At 35.7% G+C, this 19,108-nt stretch overlaps 1 protein-coding gene across 1 annotated transcript in view; it reads right to left on the bottom strand.

The window, feature by feature from the left end:
- LOC6651275 (protein tipE) overlaps window positions 1–18,792 on the bottom strand; it is a 36,842-nt gene extending 18,050 nt beyond the window's left edge. The window contains exon 1 of the mRNA XM_002074150.4: window positions 17,948–18,792. Coding sequence (XP_002074186.3) covers window positions 17,948–18,717 — 770 coding nt within the window. The 5' untranslated portion in view covers window positions 18,718–18,792. The remainder of the gene's footprint in view (window positions 1–17,947) is intronic.
- Window positions 18,793–19,108: the final 316 nt, after the last annotated feature.

Here is a 19,108-nt window from a genome sequence, read left to right as displayed (position 1 = left end):
GTAAGTCGTCTCGCCGACTTTGGTATACCATACACCAGTAAAGCAAATATTTCAAGCATTTTCACATGCTTCTTACAAGCATAACTTAGTATCTCGCTCACTCAATCATACGAGCACCATAGCGCCCCCACCAGCCAACGGCCAACTCCAAACTTATGGAAAAACGTTTATATGCATAACTCGACTGTTTGTTATCCGATTTTGATCAAATTTGGTATTTTGATATTAGTATTAAATTTAAGTGTGCCAAATTTGATTGCATGAGGTAAAAAAATACGGGAGATAATCAAGTTTTTGAAATTACGGGGGCGGAAAAGGGCGTGGCAAAATTTTCATACATACAAAATGTGTGCATTTACTAACCGAATATACATACGAAATATGGTGTCTCTAGCTAGAATAGTTTTTGAGATAAACGCTTTTTTTAAATTGCGGGGGCGGAAAGGGGCGTGGCAAAAATTTGAAATAAACTTGATCACTCTACATACTACACGAGTCTACATAAAAAATTTGGTGGCTCTAGCTCTTACAGTCTCCGAGATCTAGGTGTTCATACGGACAGACGGACAGACGGACGGACGGACGGACAGACGGACATGGCTAGATCGACTCGGTTGTTGATCCTGATCAAGAATATACATACTTTGTGGGGTCGGAGATGCTTCCTTCTGCCTGTTACATACATTTTGGCGACTTTAATATACCATTTCACCCTATGGGTGTATGGTATAAAAAGTAATTTTTTGTTTTTTGTTATATTTATAGTTAAATGTTGTGAGTTATGTATTCTAAACATTCGCCTATTTGAAATATGTAGGTATTGAACTTTCTACATCTTTTACATCCTTGTATTGCTTAATTCAGTGGTACTTGAAATGATTTTATCTTAGCGGGCATACCGTGCGGATACGTAGTTGATGGAACAAGAAGTTACTTCACAAAATTTATGGACAAACGGTGTTTGCCGACTATTTTTGTTTATATTTTCATAGAAAAATAGCTTAGTTGTAGACTTGCTTCTTAGAGACTTGGACATAGTTTAATAAGTGTAAGTTAATTTGAAAGAAGAAAATGTTGAATGCTTTAGAAGTTTTGCCGCATTTTTTTGAGAAATGTCCTTGTAAAAGTCGAATTTTTTTTATTCCTGCATATCGTGGTAGTGCAGAATTTGGAATATTTGTTTGCACACACTCACAAAATAGTCGAGAACACGCCGCGCCGTGCGCTTTGCCAATTAAACTGAATACCGAATAAATCAGGCAACGAATGTGTGGGTCATTGTAAGTCACTCCACATGTCACATTCTTGCACGGCATATGACTGCCCATATCCGGTCAGTGCCACCTACCTGCCTGTCCACTTAGTCTCTCTTTCTTTCTTTCTTTCTCTCTCCATCACAGAGTGAGTGTGTGTAGCTTTGGTTGGTAACGAATTCAAGTGAACTGGCAACTACATACATACAATTCGTTTTGGGTCCGTCACCTCAGCGAAAGCCGGACGATTCATTAACACAACAACAATGTCCATAAACGAGAGCAAAAGCCAACTGCCACCTGGCAATTTCAATTCGTGTGAAGCTTTTGCCGAGTTACGGGGCTTAAGTAGCCAACAAGAACTCCAATTCCCTCCATATACCCCTTATCCCCTGTGTGTGTGTGTCAGAGAGTATGTGTGTAGGCCATACAAATTGATTTTCTCACACCTATACACACACACACACACACGCGAATACACACTTGTATACCATCAAGGGCCATAATACTTCTTTCGTTCTTTCGCTTGATTTCCCTGAAAGCGAAAGTCAAATAATAAAATCATCCAGCCAGTTGAAGTTTCTATTTCCGTTACAGTTTTCTCTTATATACTTACTTACATACATATATGTATAATTTCTGTTCTGGTTTAGATGATTAGATAAATACACATGTCAATTAGATGAGAAGAACTAAGCTGAAGGTTTGACAGTATCTAAATAAAAGGCAGGTAGTGCCAGCAAATCAATTAGTTGGCTTAATTCCAACGAAATTAGACTTGAATAGCAAATTGACCTTAATCCATAGCCTTTAAGCTGATTTCCTTTTCGTTAAAGACAATTCCAATCTATTTTGTGTTGTAAGTATTATTATATGTACATACATCAGCATATACATATGTCCAAAGATTCACTTGAAAGCACAGAAATTTGGAAAATTGCTGATCAAATTTTAAACCAAAAATTCTTTGCCCAAAGTTTGGAAATAGTTTTAGATGTTTCATTGATGTTAATTTCCCAAAGCAAGAAGGGCAAAAGAGTACTTCTGAATCCCTTAAATACCTAATCTAATATATATAGTAATAGTCACTAGTTTGGATCAACAGATACCAATATAAGAAGCAAGTCATATTAGAGGGATGAAAGATCAGGTACTCTATGGAGGCTTAACATTTTTGAGAACTATGAAAATACCTAAACTAAAAATAAAAAAAAATATGGACAATTCTTAAGGATAGTGAGCAACAAATTTTAAAGTTAAATTTTTTAAAGAATCCCTTAAATTTTACTAATATAGATTAATTAACCAGTTTTAACATATTAACATCCAAATCGTTTTGTTTTTATTATTATTCTTACATTAGTAGGAGAAAAAGGGCATTGACTTGTGCCCTTATAAACAATAAACAAAAAAAAAGGATTCCTTAAGGAAATCGGAATTTAAACTGTTTGATCCAAGTCAGGTTTGACCTTGGAAAATAGCCTATATAGAGCGAGAGATATACTTGATGGTCTTTAATAAATTTTGAAACCCTTTTTTTCATTTGAATGTAGCGCATAATATGTGCCTAGTGATTATACATGTTAATTATAACAAAATATTAATGTAGGACTAAAAAAAAAACAAAGAGTTAATCAAGGCAATCGGGATAAAATAAATAAACAAAAGCCCTGACCAACTTTTGAGTAGTCACGCTGTGGCGATTGAGCCAATCGATGTAACTGACCACTTAAATTGTTGACCCGGCCGTGAAATTGATAAAGAAGTTGAACGCATCGGACCATCAATTATTGACACTGTGTAAAAGAGAGAGGAAAAAAAAGACAGAAGAATGACAACGGATGTGTACCATCAGTTGCTGAATTTTCAATCTGAAACATTTATATATAAGTAGGTACATGGTTTTGTTTTTTTTTTTTGTTATGTTGTTGTGCTCAAGTTAATAAATTATTAGGAGAAAGACAAGGCTACTTAGCGTCAGGTTCTCTCAATTGGCCTGGCGACAAGTTGCGCATTGTGAATTCATGAGTTTTCGACACGTGCCACACACACACACTCACACAGAGGCGAAAGCAGATTGATGAGTTGGACCCCTTATACTTAGATAAGCCGAAGGACACTATTTGCCCACACTTGAAGATCCGCTATGTGCGACTATAAGCACGTCCATTTAACACTAAAATGCACTTTGCATCAAATTTTCCAATTTTCCAGCTGTTGGCACGTGCTTTGGCATAAATGATGAAAATTCCCAATAACAACATCATGCCAATTCAATCCAATTTACTCCATTCCTGTCTGAAACACACATGAATGTAATTAATCGCATCGACAGTATTTAACTCAAATGCAAAATTGAAGCATAAAGCAAAAATCTCGTGGGTGAGCAATTCTCTTTTTTTCCCCATGGGATTATCTTGCATAAATTGAGCATGATGTTGATGTATTTAATCGATCTCCTCGAATTGCTCCTCGTTATTTGATTAAGTTCATTTTGTGGGTGTTCCTACTGTGTGTGTGTGTGTGTGTGTGTGTGTGTGTGTGTTGATGGGTTGGGTGTGGGCTGTGTGTGCATATCTCGATTGGGTTTCAATTAAATGACAAGGCATAATAATTATTTCTGTGTTTACATTTGCAAAAATTGAACATTATTATGATTTTCACTTTTAAGTTGTCTTATGTATTTATTGTTAATTAAAATTTTGTTGCTTCTCATCGTCAATTTTTAATTGAAAGAAAACATTTTTTTCAATTGGCTTTATAAATTGGTCAGTATATTTATTTTTTGGCCTAAACCAGAGGGGCGGGCTAAATTCAGCTACTCGACGTTTATACACCCTTGCAAATTCTTTAATTGCTCTTTCCGTAAGTATAGATAATTACAATAGTTTAGATAATCAAAGCAATCCCATTATATCTTATAATTTACAGCTTTATAGATATATAGACAATTCATATTGATCAAATTCGTAACAGTCATTAATAAGTGTACTAAACTATTAAAAAATATTAAACTTTACGAGATTCGGTTTAAATAACAAACAAGTTCTTGATAGAAGATACTGATTTCGACTGATTGTCTATATGGCAGCTATTCGATAGTTGCCCAAAGACTTTCTGATTTCGTTATTAAAACAACTAAAAGGTCTAATCGTTTAAATTCTGATGCCAATTGAATATAAATAGCATAGAGATAAATCAACACCGAAGCAGGTGTATCTATGTTTCGATGGTATAAATGGATATCGCGTAATTGGTGTTTTATGAATTCGCATTGGAGTGACAGAACCGATATAAGTAAGTAAGTTACCAGGATTTGATAAGTTATCAAACTATTTCCAAAATTGTAAGGAGAATACCAATAAGAGAAACAATAACTGAAACTGACTTTTACTTGAGGAACGTAAACCATATTGATTTTAATTACAATCACAATTAACATTCAACAACAACAAAAAAAAAACCAAAAACAAAACTCTCTTATCCAGCAGCTCATATACCATCAACACCCGCAACAACAACAACAACCACTACACAGACCTCGCCCTCATCCTCCTCCTCCTCGTCGTCCTCTTTATCGACAACAACAACTACAACAGCAGCAGCAACTGTTGCCATAGTCAATCAAACGCAATTAGAGACAACTCCCAGCACCACAAGCATTTCCTCCATCTCAAGCACACCTATCACACATCATGTCGATGATCTCGATGAAGAAGATCAAGATGGTTATGTTCGACCTCTGCCCATCGATGGCAGCGGTGATGGTGGCCATGATGATGATGATGGTGATGATGATATCTCTTAGTCTGTAAAGTTTTTTTTCTAAATGTATTTTTAGTCTTTACATTAAAGAATCAAGACGAAGTGAAATCAAAGAACCAAATTTTATTAACGAAAGCTTTTTCTCAATTTTTCTTGCAGTAAAGGAAATATTTTAGGCTGAATCGAGGACTTGGAGTCGCTTATACTGGAGATGGCTTTACCAAAACGACCTTATTAGGAAAGAAAAACCAAATGAAATAACCTTGGTCCTATTTGTTAACTAATGGCTGCAACTTTCCGATATAAGCAAGGCATAGACGACACAAACCATCCTAGCCAAAAATCAGAGGAATGAGTTTTAGACTACACAAATTTTTTAATGATAATGTTCTTAATGTCTAATTTTTTTTAGTGCGTGTTGAATTCAGAGGAACATAATAGATATTGACAAATTTCGAAATAGATTTTTGTAGAAAGATGTCAGTTAAAGCGTTGTAATTTCAGAGGGTGTGGAGTCCATTAATGCAATTGTGTGTTGTGTGGTGACCTTTGGGAATGTAATTATCGAATGGAATGGAGAAATCAATGTTTTAAAAATAGCTATCCATTACATTTGAGCTTGTTGCCGTGTGTACATGTGAAATGCAAAACGACAACTGTCAAGGGACTTTTGGTTTTGGTCTACGGTTGATGGCCATCATAATGCTGAATAACAAATGGTTGGATTTAAGTCAATGGCTCAATAACAATGATTTAATTGCATTTTCACATTTGTTGCTCATTTTTGTTGCTTGGCTGTTAAAATTCAAATTAAAGACTCGAACGTGACCAAAAAGGGAAATTGTGCCGTGGAATAGGAGGGGGGACTTGTTGGATTGGACAATGGAATTTCTTCAATTTGATAGGCCATTTGGAATCGTAACGTAATTTAAATGCAAGCAGCAGATGGCAAAAGTCACGCACAATCAAATCCATTCAAAAAACCAAAAAGAAAGAAAGGCAAGCGATAGGGACAATGAAATAATTTACACATTTACAGCGTGGACGAGAGGCGATAAAGTGGCAAAATGCAATTGGGTTAAAAAATATGTAAGTATTAGGAGAGGCAAATGCCAGGATTTAATGGTCAATAAATCGATTTGGTTTTTGGAATATGCGTAAGCCCAGTTCACCAATCGTTTGGGTTTATATCGAGACTTTCCACTGGGAGCTGAGAGGTGGCTATGGGAGTTCATGTTGGAGCTGAAGCTTATCGGCACGCATGCACGCAGCTGGCGGCAATTTGGATACACAGATAAAACATTTATTGGCCGCATAAAACGGGTGAAATTACCAAAATGTTCTCCCACTTCTTATTGTTCTTGCTCTTGCCTTACTTTTGGCCCACCCCTCCCATGGCTACCAATTTGAAGATTTGACAATGGAGCAATGGGGAAAGGGGAATTAAAGGAACCACATCCCGTCTGGTTAGATTTTTGCTTTTGCTTTTGTAATTTCCCCTTTTGTTGTCGCTCGACATAAAATCAATTTGGGACCACTATGATTACGACCACACCCTCCCGCAACCTCTATCTACCTCTTCAGAGGTTTTTCAGGGACCAAATGCAATGAATTTCCACATGGCCAACAAATTAGACAAATTGCACAACACATTTGTCATAATCTTGAAAAGGATTGTCGCCGTTGTCCTTCTTCTTCTATCACAACTAGAGCCACAAAACTGTATTTGTTTTTTTTTCTCTCGTTTTTTCCTTTTGTGTGCAACTTGTAAATGTTATTTCTTGCCACTCACAGAGAAGTCTACGTGCCGACCAGAGCCTTCGAACCAGAGCTTCGAGTTGGCCACAGAGCTCGACGTTCATAGGAAAGTTAAACAAGAAATGTAGTTGATAAAATGTAGGAAAAAAACAAAAAAAAAAAATAGAACATCGTCCTAAACTTGCTTTTTAATTGAATTTCATTTGTGCTTGCTTTAAATTCCGATAGCACAAAGTTTTCGTAATCCTTGAACTGCATCCTGTTCTTGCAATTTGAGGATAAAATAAATTAAGTCTTTGCTTAAAACTAAAATGTTCGTTTAGTGCAACGGCAACAACTACCCACACAGAATGCTGAATTAGCCTAAATTGCATTACATGACATTTGGGAAACATTTGGCAAGATGTTTTTAAGATAAATACCAGAAATGGCAAAATACTAAGTCAAGGCAAGGCAATCTTGAGCCTGAGCTGATATATCTATCTATTTTGTCAAAGTTTTTAGTTTTTATAACATTATTAATAATTAATAATTACACCTTTAAATTAATGCTTATCGTTTAAATTAAACAACATTTCATAACATTATAAATCAAGTACACTGCCATGCATTTGAATAGGGACAAGATTTTATTTATACGTTCTTTTTCCAGCTTTATTCTCTGGTCAATAAACACTTCTTCAGGTGGTCCAGGAACTTGTCTCAGTTGAAAAAATAAATCCATTATATTGACCAACATTTAAATTTAAAAGCATTTGTAAGATCGTTCAAAATGTGGCAAAGTTTTAAAATGAGGCAAAGAATTTTTCAAAATTAAAGATTTGACATTTATTTAGCTCAGACAGTATATTTTGGTAAATATCTAAACAAAGAGTCAACCTTTCTGCTAAATGGCTAATCGGAAATAAATTTAAGGAATAAGTTTGAAACAATTCAAGTATGATAGTTATTGTATTGACTTTTTAAAATATTAGTATTTATTTGAAATTTCTTTAAAATATGCTCCTTAAGCTTTGTTTTCAAACCTGATTCGACGTCTTTGAAACGAAATCTAAAATGGTATTACTTTCGTAACCCTATTTACAGGACAACGCTCGTCTTATGTAGAGGTAAAAAAAAAATATACGTAAAACAAACAATTTCGTTTGTTATCTTGTCAAGTTTTATTTTTTGCCATTTCCATCAGCTTTCAAAACGCAATGTTCCGGAAACTTTTGTGCGTTTTTTGAAAAGGGCACATAGAAACAAAAAAAATAAAAATAAAAAAAAAGAAAAAGTGAAAAGTTTAATTAAATAAATTACAAAATGCTTTGCCACCGACAACAACAATTCATTAAAAATATAAAAAAGAAATAGGAAACAAAAGCAAAACTCGCGACAAAGAAAAAGGCCGGAAAAAAGTGAAGGCACTCAGCAAGGACGAGAACGAGACGAGGTGCTTCTTCTTCTGGTTGTCGTTAGCTCAAAATGCTGTGGCAAATTGGAAGGCAACATAAATCAAGCTCGAAGGTAAGTGCGGATAAGGGGACATATTTTGTGGGCCTAGACAAAGCGGCCAAAACAACAAACAAGCAAAACGGCCACAATAAGTTTTAAGAAATGTATGAATGTTGTGTGTTTTTGTGTTTTTTCTTTTATTTTTTTTGCTTTGGTTAACCAAATTCATTCTCTTTTTCTCAAAGGCAGGGACAACTAACGAGAAGAGAGAGAATAAGACTGAAAATATTTACCCTTTAACCAAGGAAAACTTAGTTGTATTCGAATTGGTTCAAAACAAATTCATTTTTCTGAAATTTTTAATTCTATTTTTTAGAAAAATTGGCAAACTGAAAAGAAGAAATATACATATAGAGTTTCTAAGAAAAGATTCAAGCTACAAAAATCAGTCGTATCAATGGAGAAAAAAATGATTATCGATGACAAATTCTTCATTTAGTTGTACTCAATGTGTTTTATATTTTATGTCGACAAATTAAAAACAAATTGGTTAAATTAAATTTATAGGAAGTATTTACAAGTCGTAGTTAGGAATGCTAAAACCCTTTTCTTCGTATCTGTACAAAAATGTCGGCCATATCTGTGTGTGTGTGTGTGTGTGTGTGTGTTTGTGTTATTGGTGCTTTTAGTTTCCGGCGCGTTGCACTTGGAACGAGGGCTGACAAAGTCGCCGTCAACGTCGCCACAGAAACAAACAATGTAAATTGCGAGGGAGGCTCTCTTACTATTGCGTTGAAAGCTCCCGAATGTCCCATTTTTCTCATTCAGTTTTTTTTTTAGTCGCTTCCTTATTCCTTTTGGTTGGCTAGGGTTGGTTTTGCCGCCGCGGGTAAAAAGCCAGCAGCTGCAACAACTACTACAACAGCAAATAAAATAAAAATAAAAACAAGGAAAATGAAAAAAACAAGAGAAATATGTGACACGAAACGCTCCTTGCCGGAACAAAAACGGAAATTGTGAAATATACAAATGTTCGTCTTGTTTTAGAGGTGAACTAAGTACATGCAAAAATTGTTGGCCCGTGCAGTTTGCCGCACAAAACTAAAAAAAAACAAAACAAAGGGAAAACCCTCCTAAAAGGGTCAAAAAACAAGGCCAACAACTATAACAAATATCAGCTTATGTTATTGTACATTTTTTACTGAACATATATGTATTTGTCAACATGTCGCACTTTATAAAAGAAATAAAAAATTTTTAAAACAATTTCCACCATTTATAAATGCACACCAAAAAGAAAACAGCCAACTAAAAAATATGTCACCATAATCATAGGATTATCTGGCTTAATAAATGAATAATAAACTGAATATTATTTATTAAAAAGCCTATTAAACTAAATGTTAAGAAAAGATCCTTAAATAAACACAATCTGCTTAAGGACACAACGAATAATTGGCAGACGTTATCAATCGATAAAGGATTACATTATTTAACCATATATATTTTTGGGTCTGAGTCCAGGAAAACCATAGATATCCAGATTTTGCAAATTCAACATTGGCCTGGAAGAAGTCTATTTAATTTTGTTTGTTTTATGAACAACCAAAAACGTTATTTGATGTATTTTTGAAATAATCTTTTCTCTATTGTAAATGCTGAGAGCTATAGGGAAGATGACAGAGTCCAACCGAACTTGCAACCACATAAAAGAGATCTATGATATTTTAAAACAAAGGCCGGATAGATGTGTTTTAAACCAAAAATTTTAATATATTGAAATGACTTTTAATTTGAATGACTCTTGAAAATATTTGTCTCCCGTTTTTAGCGGAAATGTACCAAAATAAAATTCTTGATTTACAAGTAGAAATACAATATACACTTTAATTCCTCTTGAAAATCGCTTTTAATTTTCGTGTTCGTCGTTCTTAAAGTTTAGTAATACATAAATTTCGAAGAAAATGCCCCAAAAAAACATGAAATGGATGCCTATTTTGTGATTCTTCATCCAAAATTTCTCTACAGGGCGAAGCAACGATTTGGTTTTACTTTTTTTTAATACCTATATCCGCATTTGATTTGTATGAAACTATAGACGTCATTGAAAATAACTAAATCAGTAAAAATTAGAACATAAAATGGCCTTAACATGGTCAAAGAAACGAGTTCACGAAATTCGAAATTACTTTGATAGACAATTGGATTATTTATTCGTATTTCAGTCCACAAGTTTAAAGTCGTTAATAAAACAAATTACATTCAAAAATTGGCTTAGTAAGCATATGAAAAATTGAATCGGTTTGAGTCTAATAAGCACAATGGAAAACTATTCAATATTAGTCTAGTAATAGGCAACAACAGAAAAGCAATTTTTATTGAGTTAAGGATATTTCAAAATTTATCACAATAGTTTATTAGTTGAAATTAATGAGTTTTTAATGATATTATTATTATGAAATTATTTCATTTGTTATTTTGCGTAATTTTTATTTATAAGTAATGAATTATTGCATTCGCACTTTGATAATGGGATTTATTTCACTTGATTATCAATCAATTATGGTTAACTACAAAAAAAAAAAGAAAACATAATGCATCTTTGTTGATTCACATTTGCAATTGAGTTTTATTGTGTTTTCTGATGTCCTTGAAATGTATGTCCATACATATGTATGCACTCAATCTACTCAATCAATTAAAAATCAGCCTTGAATGAGGCTTGAAGCCCTTATCCCTTCGCCCCAGACAGCCACGGTCTATAATTGCCTGTCAGAACGACGAATTTCGTAATTTGTTTTGAGTTTTTAATTAAATCAAAGCTCCTTGAGGCTGGTCCGATGATGATAATTGGCATGGCCAACCGCAAGGGCTGTCAGAAATCATTGCTAGAATATTGGAAAAAAGAAGAAAAAATATTCTCATAAAGAGAAATTGAGAGGGGATTCGGCTGATATTTTGCTGGAGTGGGCCATTTTGGCAAAAGGCCAAGACTGAACTAAAAAGCAGCAAACGGCAGCAACATGGACGAGCAGCCACAGATGCTGATGTAGGGAAACGGATTGTAATTACGGAATTAAAACTGCGACAGCTGCGCCAAAATGCATGATGGACTGTCTAAAATAAATGAATGAAAATGGATATGGTTGACTCGAGCAGATGGATAAAGGAATAGATGGATGGATGGATGGATGGATGGATGCTTTGACAGGCAAACAATCTAGTAAGTAGGCTTGGCTATATATTCTAGCCTTGAGGCGTGGCTGTACAACATCCGACCACAGTTCGACCATGTTCGACTGCACTTGAGATGAGCTCCTGCCGGCGCTCCCTCGGATGCCTGGCAGTGACGGATGCGGATGCCACAACAACAACAAGAAGAACAAAAACAATGTGTCGGTGACCGAGGCCACACTCCGGGCATTTGTGGGTAGGCGGCAGGTGGTCCTATTTCTCTGTCTCTCTATCTCCCATTGAAATTTGTTGCATTATGCTATACACTTGCTATACTTGTCGTTCGGTATGCTGGCCGAATGTCCTTGTCCTCCACGACGATGTTCAGTAGTCCTGCACTCGATTGTCAACAAAATTGTAATGCATTTTGTTGTTGCCAGCTGGTTTTTGATGCGGCAGCAGCAGCACTTCACAGTCACTTTGAAGTGACTGCAACGGCAATGGCTGGCAGGCAAAAGGACACGCAGAGGCCATAATTAAATTTGTGGCAAAAGAGAAACACTGTTATATGTTCAACTGACGATGATGTAAAGTCCTTTTTTTCCACCGAACATGAACATTATTTTATTCCTGTTCTGCTTTTGCCCAAATTAGAGTCAAACAATGTCACATTGTCGACAGTTTAAAACTAAATAAACACACGTGGGCCTGCACTGCATACACATCCGCAGCTTAGTTATTCGGGCTCGTCTACCACCTTGGCTACACGGCACCGCTGCACCACCTTATACGGCACAAGCGTACACAGAAGAACACTTGAAGACGGCCATAAAGATAAATGTTTTATGTACGTGAATTGCTTTGAATAAAAAGCTTTGTTTGCCTGCTTCATATGAACCAACAGACAAACAAACAAACAAACTGAGAGATCCACGTCTTTGCCACACATTTTTCCCTTTTCTCTATCTCTCTCTCTGTCTGGTGTCTCTTTTTGTATCCCTGTATCTCTCATAGTCATTCGTTTATAATGTAAAGCCACGCACATAACTCATACGCCCCGTGGTGCGGTTTTTTCTCTCTTTGCACTTGCTTCATTTAAGCATATTCACATTCACGTGCACATTTTAAGCCCAATTGTAATTTGAATTACGGCCTGAGAATACTAAAATTTCTAAATGGCATCTCTAATTTCAAACTGTATGTCATTTATCGTTTTTTTTAAATACAAAGATGTATACATACATATCTATGTACATACATATGTAGATATATCAAATAACTTAATGCCAAACACTTGGATTTACTCTAGAGTTTAAATAACATTTTTAATCTCACATGGAAAGCACACACATAAATACTTAATAGAAGATTCTTTTTACCTTTTACCTTTCTCTACTCTCTCTCTCTCTCTCTCTCTCTGTCTGTTTCTCTGTTTATCTCTGTCTTTTGTGTGTGTGTGTATGCTAAATAATGTCATAAATCTACTTCAATAAGATATTTAAATTGCCATTTTTATTTTATTTCTTATTTTATATGTGTGTACACTCAGCGAAATGAATAGCTCAAAAAGTTGCAGCTCAATAAATTGTTTTCTGAAGATAATGGTGGTTTTTCTTTTATATTGAAGATAAGTAATTTTAACCTAGATGAAGAATTCTAGTCTATTGGAATGCTTAATTTCACGGACAATCTTTTAGACCAGAAACTAATTGGAATTTTTTAGGTTGTCTCAAGTTTTTCTTTTCCTTAACTTAGCTTATGTAATTCATGTAACAATTTTGTATTTTGTAAGGATTAAATTTTAATGAAAGGTTTATAAGAATCCTAGATCGAAGTTGATTGAAATTACTTTTGATATTTTATTGTTTTCTTCTTCGCAAAGTGTGAAAGTTTTCCAAACGTTTTTCTTCTTATTTTGAATGATGCAATATAATAAATTTAAGATATGGGACTGCAGTTCCATTGGAAACATTTCTTAAGATTACTTCTCATTGGCGCCACACTCATACGAATCGGGTGCGTGTGTGTGTGTGTGTGTGTGTGTGTGTGTGCGTAGGTTGTGTGGTGTGTTATTAATGAAACGTTTTGGACTATTCCGCACTGACTTAGCGGACTTTACTTGCCACATTGAGGGATTTTATGGGGATTTGCACGAATTGAGTGACGACGATGGCCTCCATCTGCCTGCAGTTGCCTTTCATTCTTGCCCTCCAATTCTCCCTTTTTCCTTTCTTTCCATACAAGGCCAGCAACTATTATCAGTGACTTGGTTTTCCTATTTCCAACTACTACCGATTTCAATAAGGGGCAATTGGGTTGGGGAGAGAAGAAGAAAACCCCCAAAGAGATGGAAATTTATTGAACGGCATTCATATGCTTCGCATTATTAATATCGATTAGGGGGCGGAAAAAAGGGCGTGACATGAGCCAGCAAGTGCTTATAGTTGGCACATCTTGAAGTTGTTGTTTTTTTTTTTTCTATTTCTTCCCCTCTTCATATCTCTCTCGACGTGCGGTTGGCATGGCCATCAACCCAAGATTGAGATTGTAGGAGACGCATAACCAAAGAACCAACCACAATATATAGACAGAGTAACACCCTATTGCAGGCCCCTCTCCCCAGAGTAAGAGCAGGACCCTGTACTGGTTGATAAAAATAACAATGGGCCACAAGGCAATGTATAGTTTTTCTTTTTTATTTTCGGCTTTTTTTGTTCATATGCTTCCCCAACAAAGATAAGAATGGAAAATAAAGGATAGTCCCGAAATGACTGAACAATTGTATAATAATTTCGTATATTCAAACTTGTATGTTTTATGAAAAACAATTTGGCAAAAAAATAATACATCATTTAGGGAAATGAAAGACGTGACTTCGTTGCAATTCGCATATCGCAACGCTCTGCAATGTTCATCATAAAGGGAGAAAAATTGATTTTTCTATAAAAAATCAAGAAAAGAAAAGAGCGAATGAAAACTGGTACACACACACAAAGACTCATACATGACATACATACATATACACACACACATACAGAAGAAGGGAGAAACAGAAACGCTTCCAGGCAACTGCAGAAGCTGAAAGCCAAAGAAGTAGGCCACACTAGCTGTAGTAGAAAACAACTTTAACTAAACCCCACTTTTGCCCTTTCCTTTATTACACTCCTTTTGAACTGTACTTCACTCAAAGATGCTGAAATTGCCACTGAGACAGATTGGCTGCTAACTATTTAGTTGCGTTATGGCCTAATGATTAAGAAGTACCCTGATATAAAACGCGCTTTACTTGAACTTGCGTACACCTGTGTAAATGTTGTAAAAATCAAGTAGAAAATTGGAATAAAAAAGGCAAAACCGACCACAAAGTTAACATTTTCAAATTATAAAGCATATTTTGTTGGTATTCACGTGGACTAAAAACAAATACTTATTAGTTTAAAGCTTAACTTCAATGCCAGATTCTGAAATTATTAACTGACACCACTTCGAACTTCCATTCGAACTCTGAAACTATTAGTTATTGAAAGTCTATAGATAATTTAATGAATTTGGCTTTGTCTGTCTGGACTCCTTTAAAACTATAACTATAGTTCTCTAATATATTATTAAACTAAAATAATTGCTTAGGCTTCCGCCTACACTAATGTCTAATTCCTACACTAATGTCTACAATTTATCAATATTCGGCTGACTTTGTAAGTATTCAGCAGTTTGTAGTTGAATCCAAGGGTGTTAATTAAAAATCTAAAGTTGTCATTGTTCACTTTTAATCGTAATTTCAATCCCATTAACATGTTTGAAATCATAAAACAATCATTAATAAATCGTTAGTAAATCATCATGATTCCTATCAGAAAATAATCATTATGCAACTATTAAGGAATCATTATTGAATTATTTATGAATCTTAAAGGAATCCTTAATTAATTATTAAGCAATTATTATTATTATTTTTCTTTTTGTTTAATTGTTTATTTACAGATATATATATGCATTTACTTAAACAAACAAAATTTATGCTTATTTTACTAAATACTATGGTCACTGTCTCTAATCGAGCTCTCTAGTCCTGATTTAAATTTTACTTATTACGGATAAGTATAATCGTAACTATTCTTGCAAAGAAAACGAGAAAGGAAAAGAAAAACTTTGCTTGAGATTTAAAACTAACTATCTTAACTAAGGGGAGAAGAAGAGAAAAAGGAGGGGGGAGACCACCAACATTTGCTGGCGTTATATATGGAGAGATTATAGTATAGTCGAATCTTTTATTTTGAAATTATTACTAAATCATAAAGGAATCTATAATGAATCTGTAATAAATAATTAAGAAATCGTTAAGGAATCATCAAGGAATCACTAAGGAATCATACGAGAATCATTATTGAATTCCTAATGAATTTTTAAGGAATACTAATTAAATCATAAAGAAATCAATAATGAATCGTGAAGGAAACATTAAATAATCCATAAGCAATCATTATTATATCTTTAAAGAATCGTTAATGAATCATTCAGTAATGAATGAGATGTAGACCATTTTACGCCTTTTTTAATGTCTCTTGTAAAAAATAAATTTCTTACAATTATTTCATTTGTCTGTGTATCGTTTGATATCTGTAAAATCCTTTCGACAAAATAAAAAATGGGTAACAGAATAACAAAGTTGCAACAAGCGACAAAAACAATTGCGAAAAGGTAAGCTGATTATGTAACTCACACAACTAAAGGCACCCACGTGTCTCTGTTTATGTAGGTCTGTCTGTGTGTGTGTGTGTGTGTGTGTGTGTGCCTGTAGCTAGCAGATAGCATTAACAAACGGAACATGCTGACGCCATTTTGTTTTGAAACTTTTCAACAGATCCTTTTCAAGAGTTTTTATTAGTGATTTCCGTAGAAAACAAGCTAAAATATGCGCATTAGTTGCCATACACTTTTTACTCAATGTAAAACTGTGTGTTAATATATTTGTGTGTGTGTGTGTGTATGTTTGCCTTCTTCCACCTGTCGTTTTTCTTTGGCAGCTGCAACTTATCGCGTTCTGCATTGATAACTTTTTGATGGAAATTACATACATTACAACAAATTTAAAGAGACGATTTTAGCACATGCAATGTCTGTACTTAAATAAATACTCTATAATGGCAGATGAAAAGGACATTCCTTTGACAATTAATATGCCCAAGTACAGTTTGGACATCAAAGCATTCTGCCAAATGAAGGCAAAAATTCACGTGCATCGCATTTCATTGTGGCTTGCTAACGAAACAGTAGCCTGCCATGGCATTTGAATAATGCACGTGCAAAGGTTTCGCTTTCGGTTTTTGGTTTTGATTTCGATTCCCCATGTATGCATGTCTCTGGGTCTCTAGGATTTGGGGTCTGGGGTCTGGGTTTTGGGCCGGGCTAACAATTCATTATCGATTACAATACGATGCCCAACGATGTGCAGCGGGTATTGAATAAGAATTGAAAATTGATGGAAAATTTTTTGTGCAAAAACCAATTGTGCTTGCCGGGAATGAACCTTTGGCTTACAGAACAATACGTTTTCCACTGCTAGGAATTCAATAACAAAAAAGAAAGAAAGGAAACCAACCATTGGGGACTATTAAAGCCTAGAATGGGACAACAAAAACAATGAAATTACAAATCAATGATTGCTTCTCTTTGTTATTACAGTTCTTTTGCTTTGTTTTGTTGTTTAACTTTCGTATGTACATACATACATACATATATGTAGTACATAGTATATGTATGTATTTATATAATATATACATATATGGATAAATGTAATTGTCATTGTCGCACTTGCCAGTCAGGCTAAAGCCATAATATGAGACAGCCTTTTCACCACCATATTCACACACACTCTATAACATACGAATATATGTAAGTCAAACCCACGACCCTCCCAACCGCTCTGTCAACAGCTCAACATATCAATCATACGCAGTGTGGTGCGTGTTTTGTGCGTGCCTTGGCTGCCAGTTAATGGCTAGATTCGGTTAGCTGTATGGTGTACCGTCGCCGTTGCCTTATAAATAATGTAGCCTGCATATTAGTAAAATATAACAACAAAGTGCCACCCAGCCAGATGCCACTCTCGGACACGTTTCACAAAAGACCAGCAGAAAAGAAACCCTAAAGAGAACAACAAGAAGGGAGGAAAACACAAAAAAAAAAAAAACAAAAAAAAACGGAAAGTGTCATTAGTGAATTATTTAAATTTTAACATCGCCCATGATATACAAATATATATATATAGGGGCTAGCATAATTGAGGCAACGGCTTATTCTTTGACAGCCTTATCCATTGCCCACCCCCACCCGCCTACCCCTCTTTGTAGTTTGTTGGGCCTGTTGCCTGATGAAAGTTAAGCAGATGGAACAATAACAGCATTTAAAAGGAAATGAATGCTGACAAAGTTTTGTTAACTTGATTAATGTAAATGAACTTGCACCAACAATAAGACAAGTTTCAAGATATTACAGAAATCAACGTTGCATATCGCCTGAAGGAGCTCCAGCGAGTTGGCTGTTAATCTTAGACAACTTACCTGAGATTCTCGATACGTGGCCTTCGGCACTGTGGACGATTGCGCCGATGACTGCGATCCTTTTTACAGCGACAATCGCAATGCATAATGCACAGGGCAATGGATGAGATGACGGTTATCACAAAGGGCACCGCAAAGAAGTGAATTATCATGGCCACTTGATCATCATGATTGTATGAGGTTAGCACAACGGTTTTATTTTTGCGCGAATAATAACACGGATAGATGGCACCTTCGTTGCCATAGTAGGCATTAAAATTTTTACATGTCACCGTGGGTGGATAGCCGCAACCCTTGATATTGACAAGTAATGTTGCCTCACTGGATTGTTCACAATCGGCCGTGTAGTTCGCATAATCGGTCATATTCTCTGGTATGGTTATATTTTGTTCAATAAACGTCACATAGATATGAACACAACGGTATAGATCGGATGTACAACCCTCGCGGCATGAACTCCACGAGCAATTGAAAATACCAACAAGATCTTCCCGACGCGTTGTTGTGCACAATGTTGGATTTTCGATAAAATCGTGGCTTAGCGTCGATATGGCCGGATCCACATAGAGCGGGACTAAAAATAGCAACGATGCGCCGGCGGTCACCGAAAAGAAGGCCAGTGTCGAGGTGCCATAGAAACGCGCACGTTCCCGCCACGAACGAAAGCGCCGATTGCCATTTTTCTTTTTTGGAGCCAGTTCTCGGATTTTACGTAACCGTAGCTCTTGTTGTTGCTGCTCGAGTAGTAATTCCGAACTGCCACTCCTCATATTATTGTCGGTGCACACAGGGCGCTGATGTTGCTGATTGTTGCTGCTGCTGCTGCTGCTGCTGTTTTCGTTGCTGTTGCTGTTGCTGCTGTTGTTGTTGGTGTTGATTGTTGCTGTTGGTGCTGTTGTTGTTGTTGTTGTTGGTGTTGTGGCTGCTGCTGGCGTTGACTTCGCAGCAGCAGCTGCAACGGCAGCGACGTCTTAGTCGACGTCGTGGTCGTTGTCGTTGTCGATGTTAATATTGTTGTTGCTGTAGTTGTTGTTGCCACTAGGACCACCCGTTATAGAGTGAAAGACAAGCAGCCTGCGGCTGATAGTAGCTAAACACTTCTCCCTTCTGGCAATTGCCGTTGCACTATGCACCAAAAAAAAAAATAAATTGCGAGGGAGA

Source organism: Drosophila willistoni, chromosome 3R, assembly GCF_018902025.1.
Source record: "Drosophila willistoni isolate 14030-0811.24 chromosome 3R, UCI_dwil_1.1, whole genome shotgun sequence".
In the NCBI taxonomy this organism is placed as follows: Eukaryota; Metazoa; Arthropoda; class Insecta; order Diptera; family Drosophilidae; genus Drosophila; species Drosophila willistoni.
Note: the sequence above shows the minus strand (reverse complement) of the source record. Positions and strands in the feature narration are given on the sequence as shown.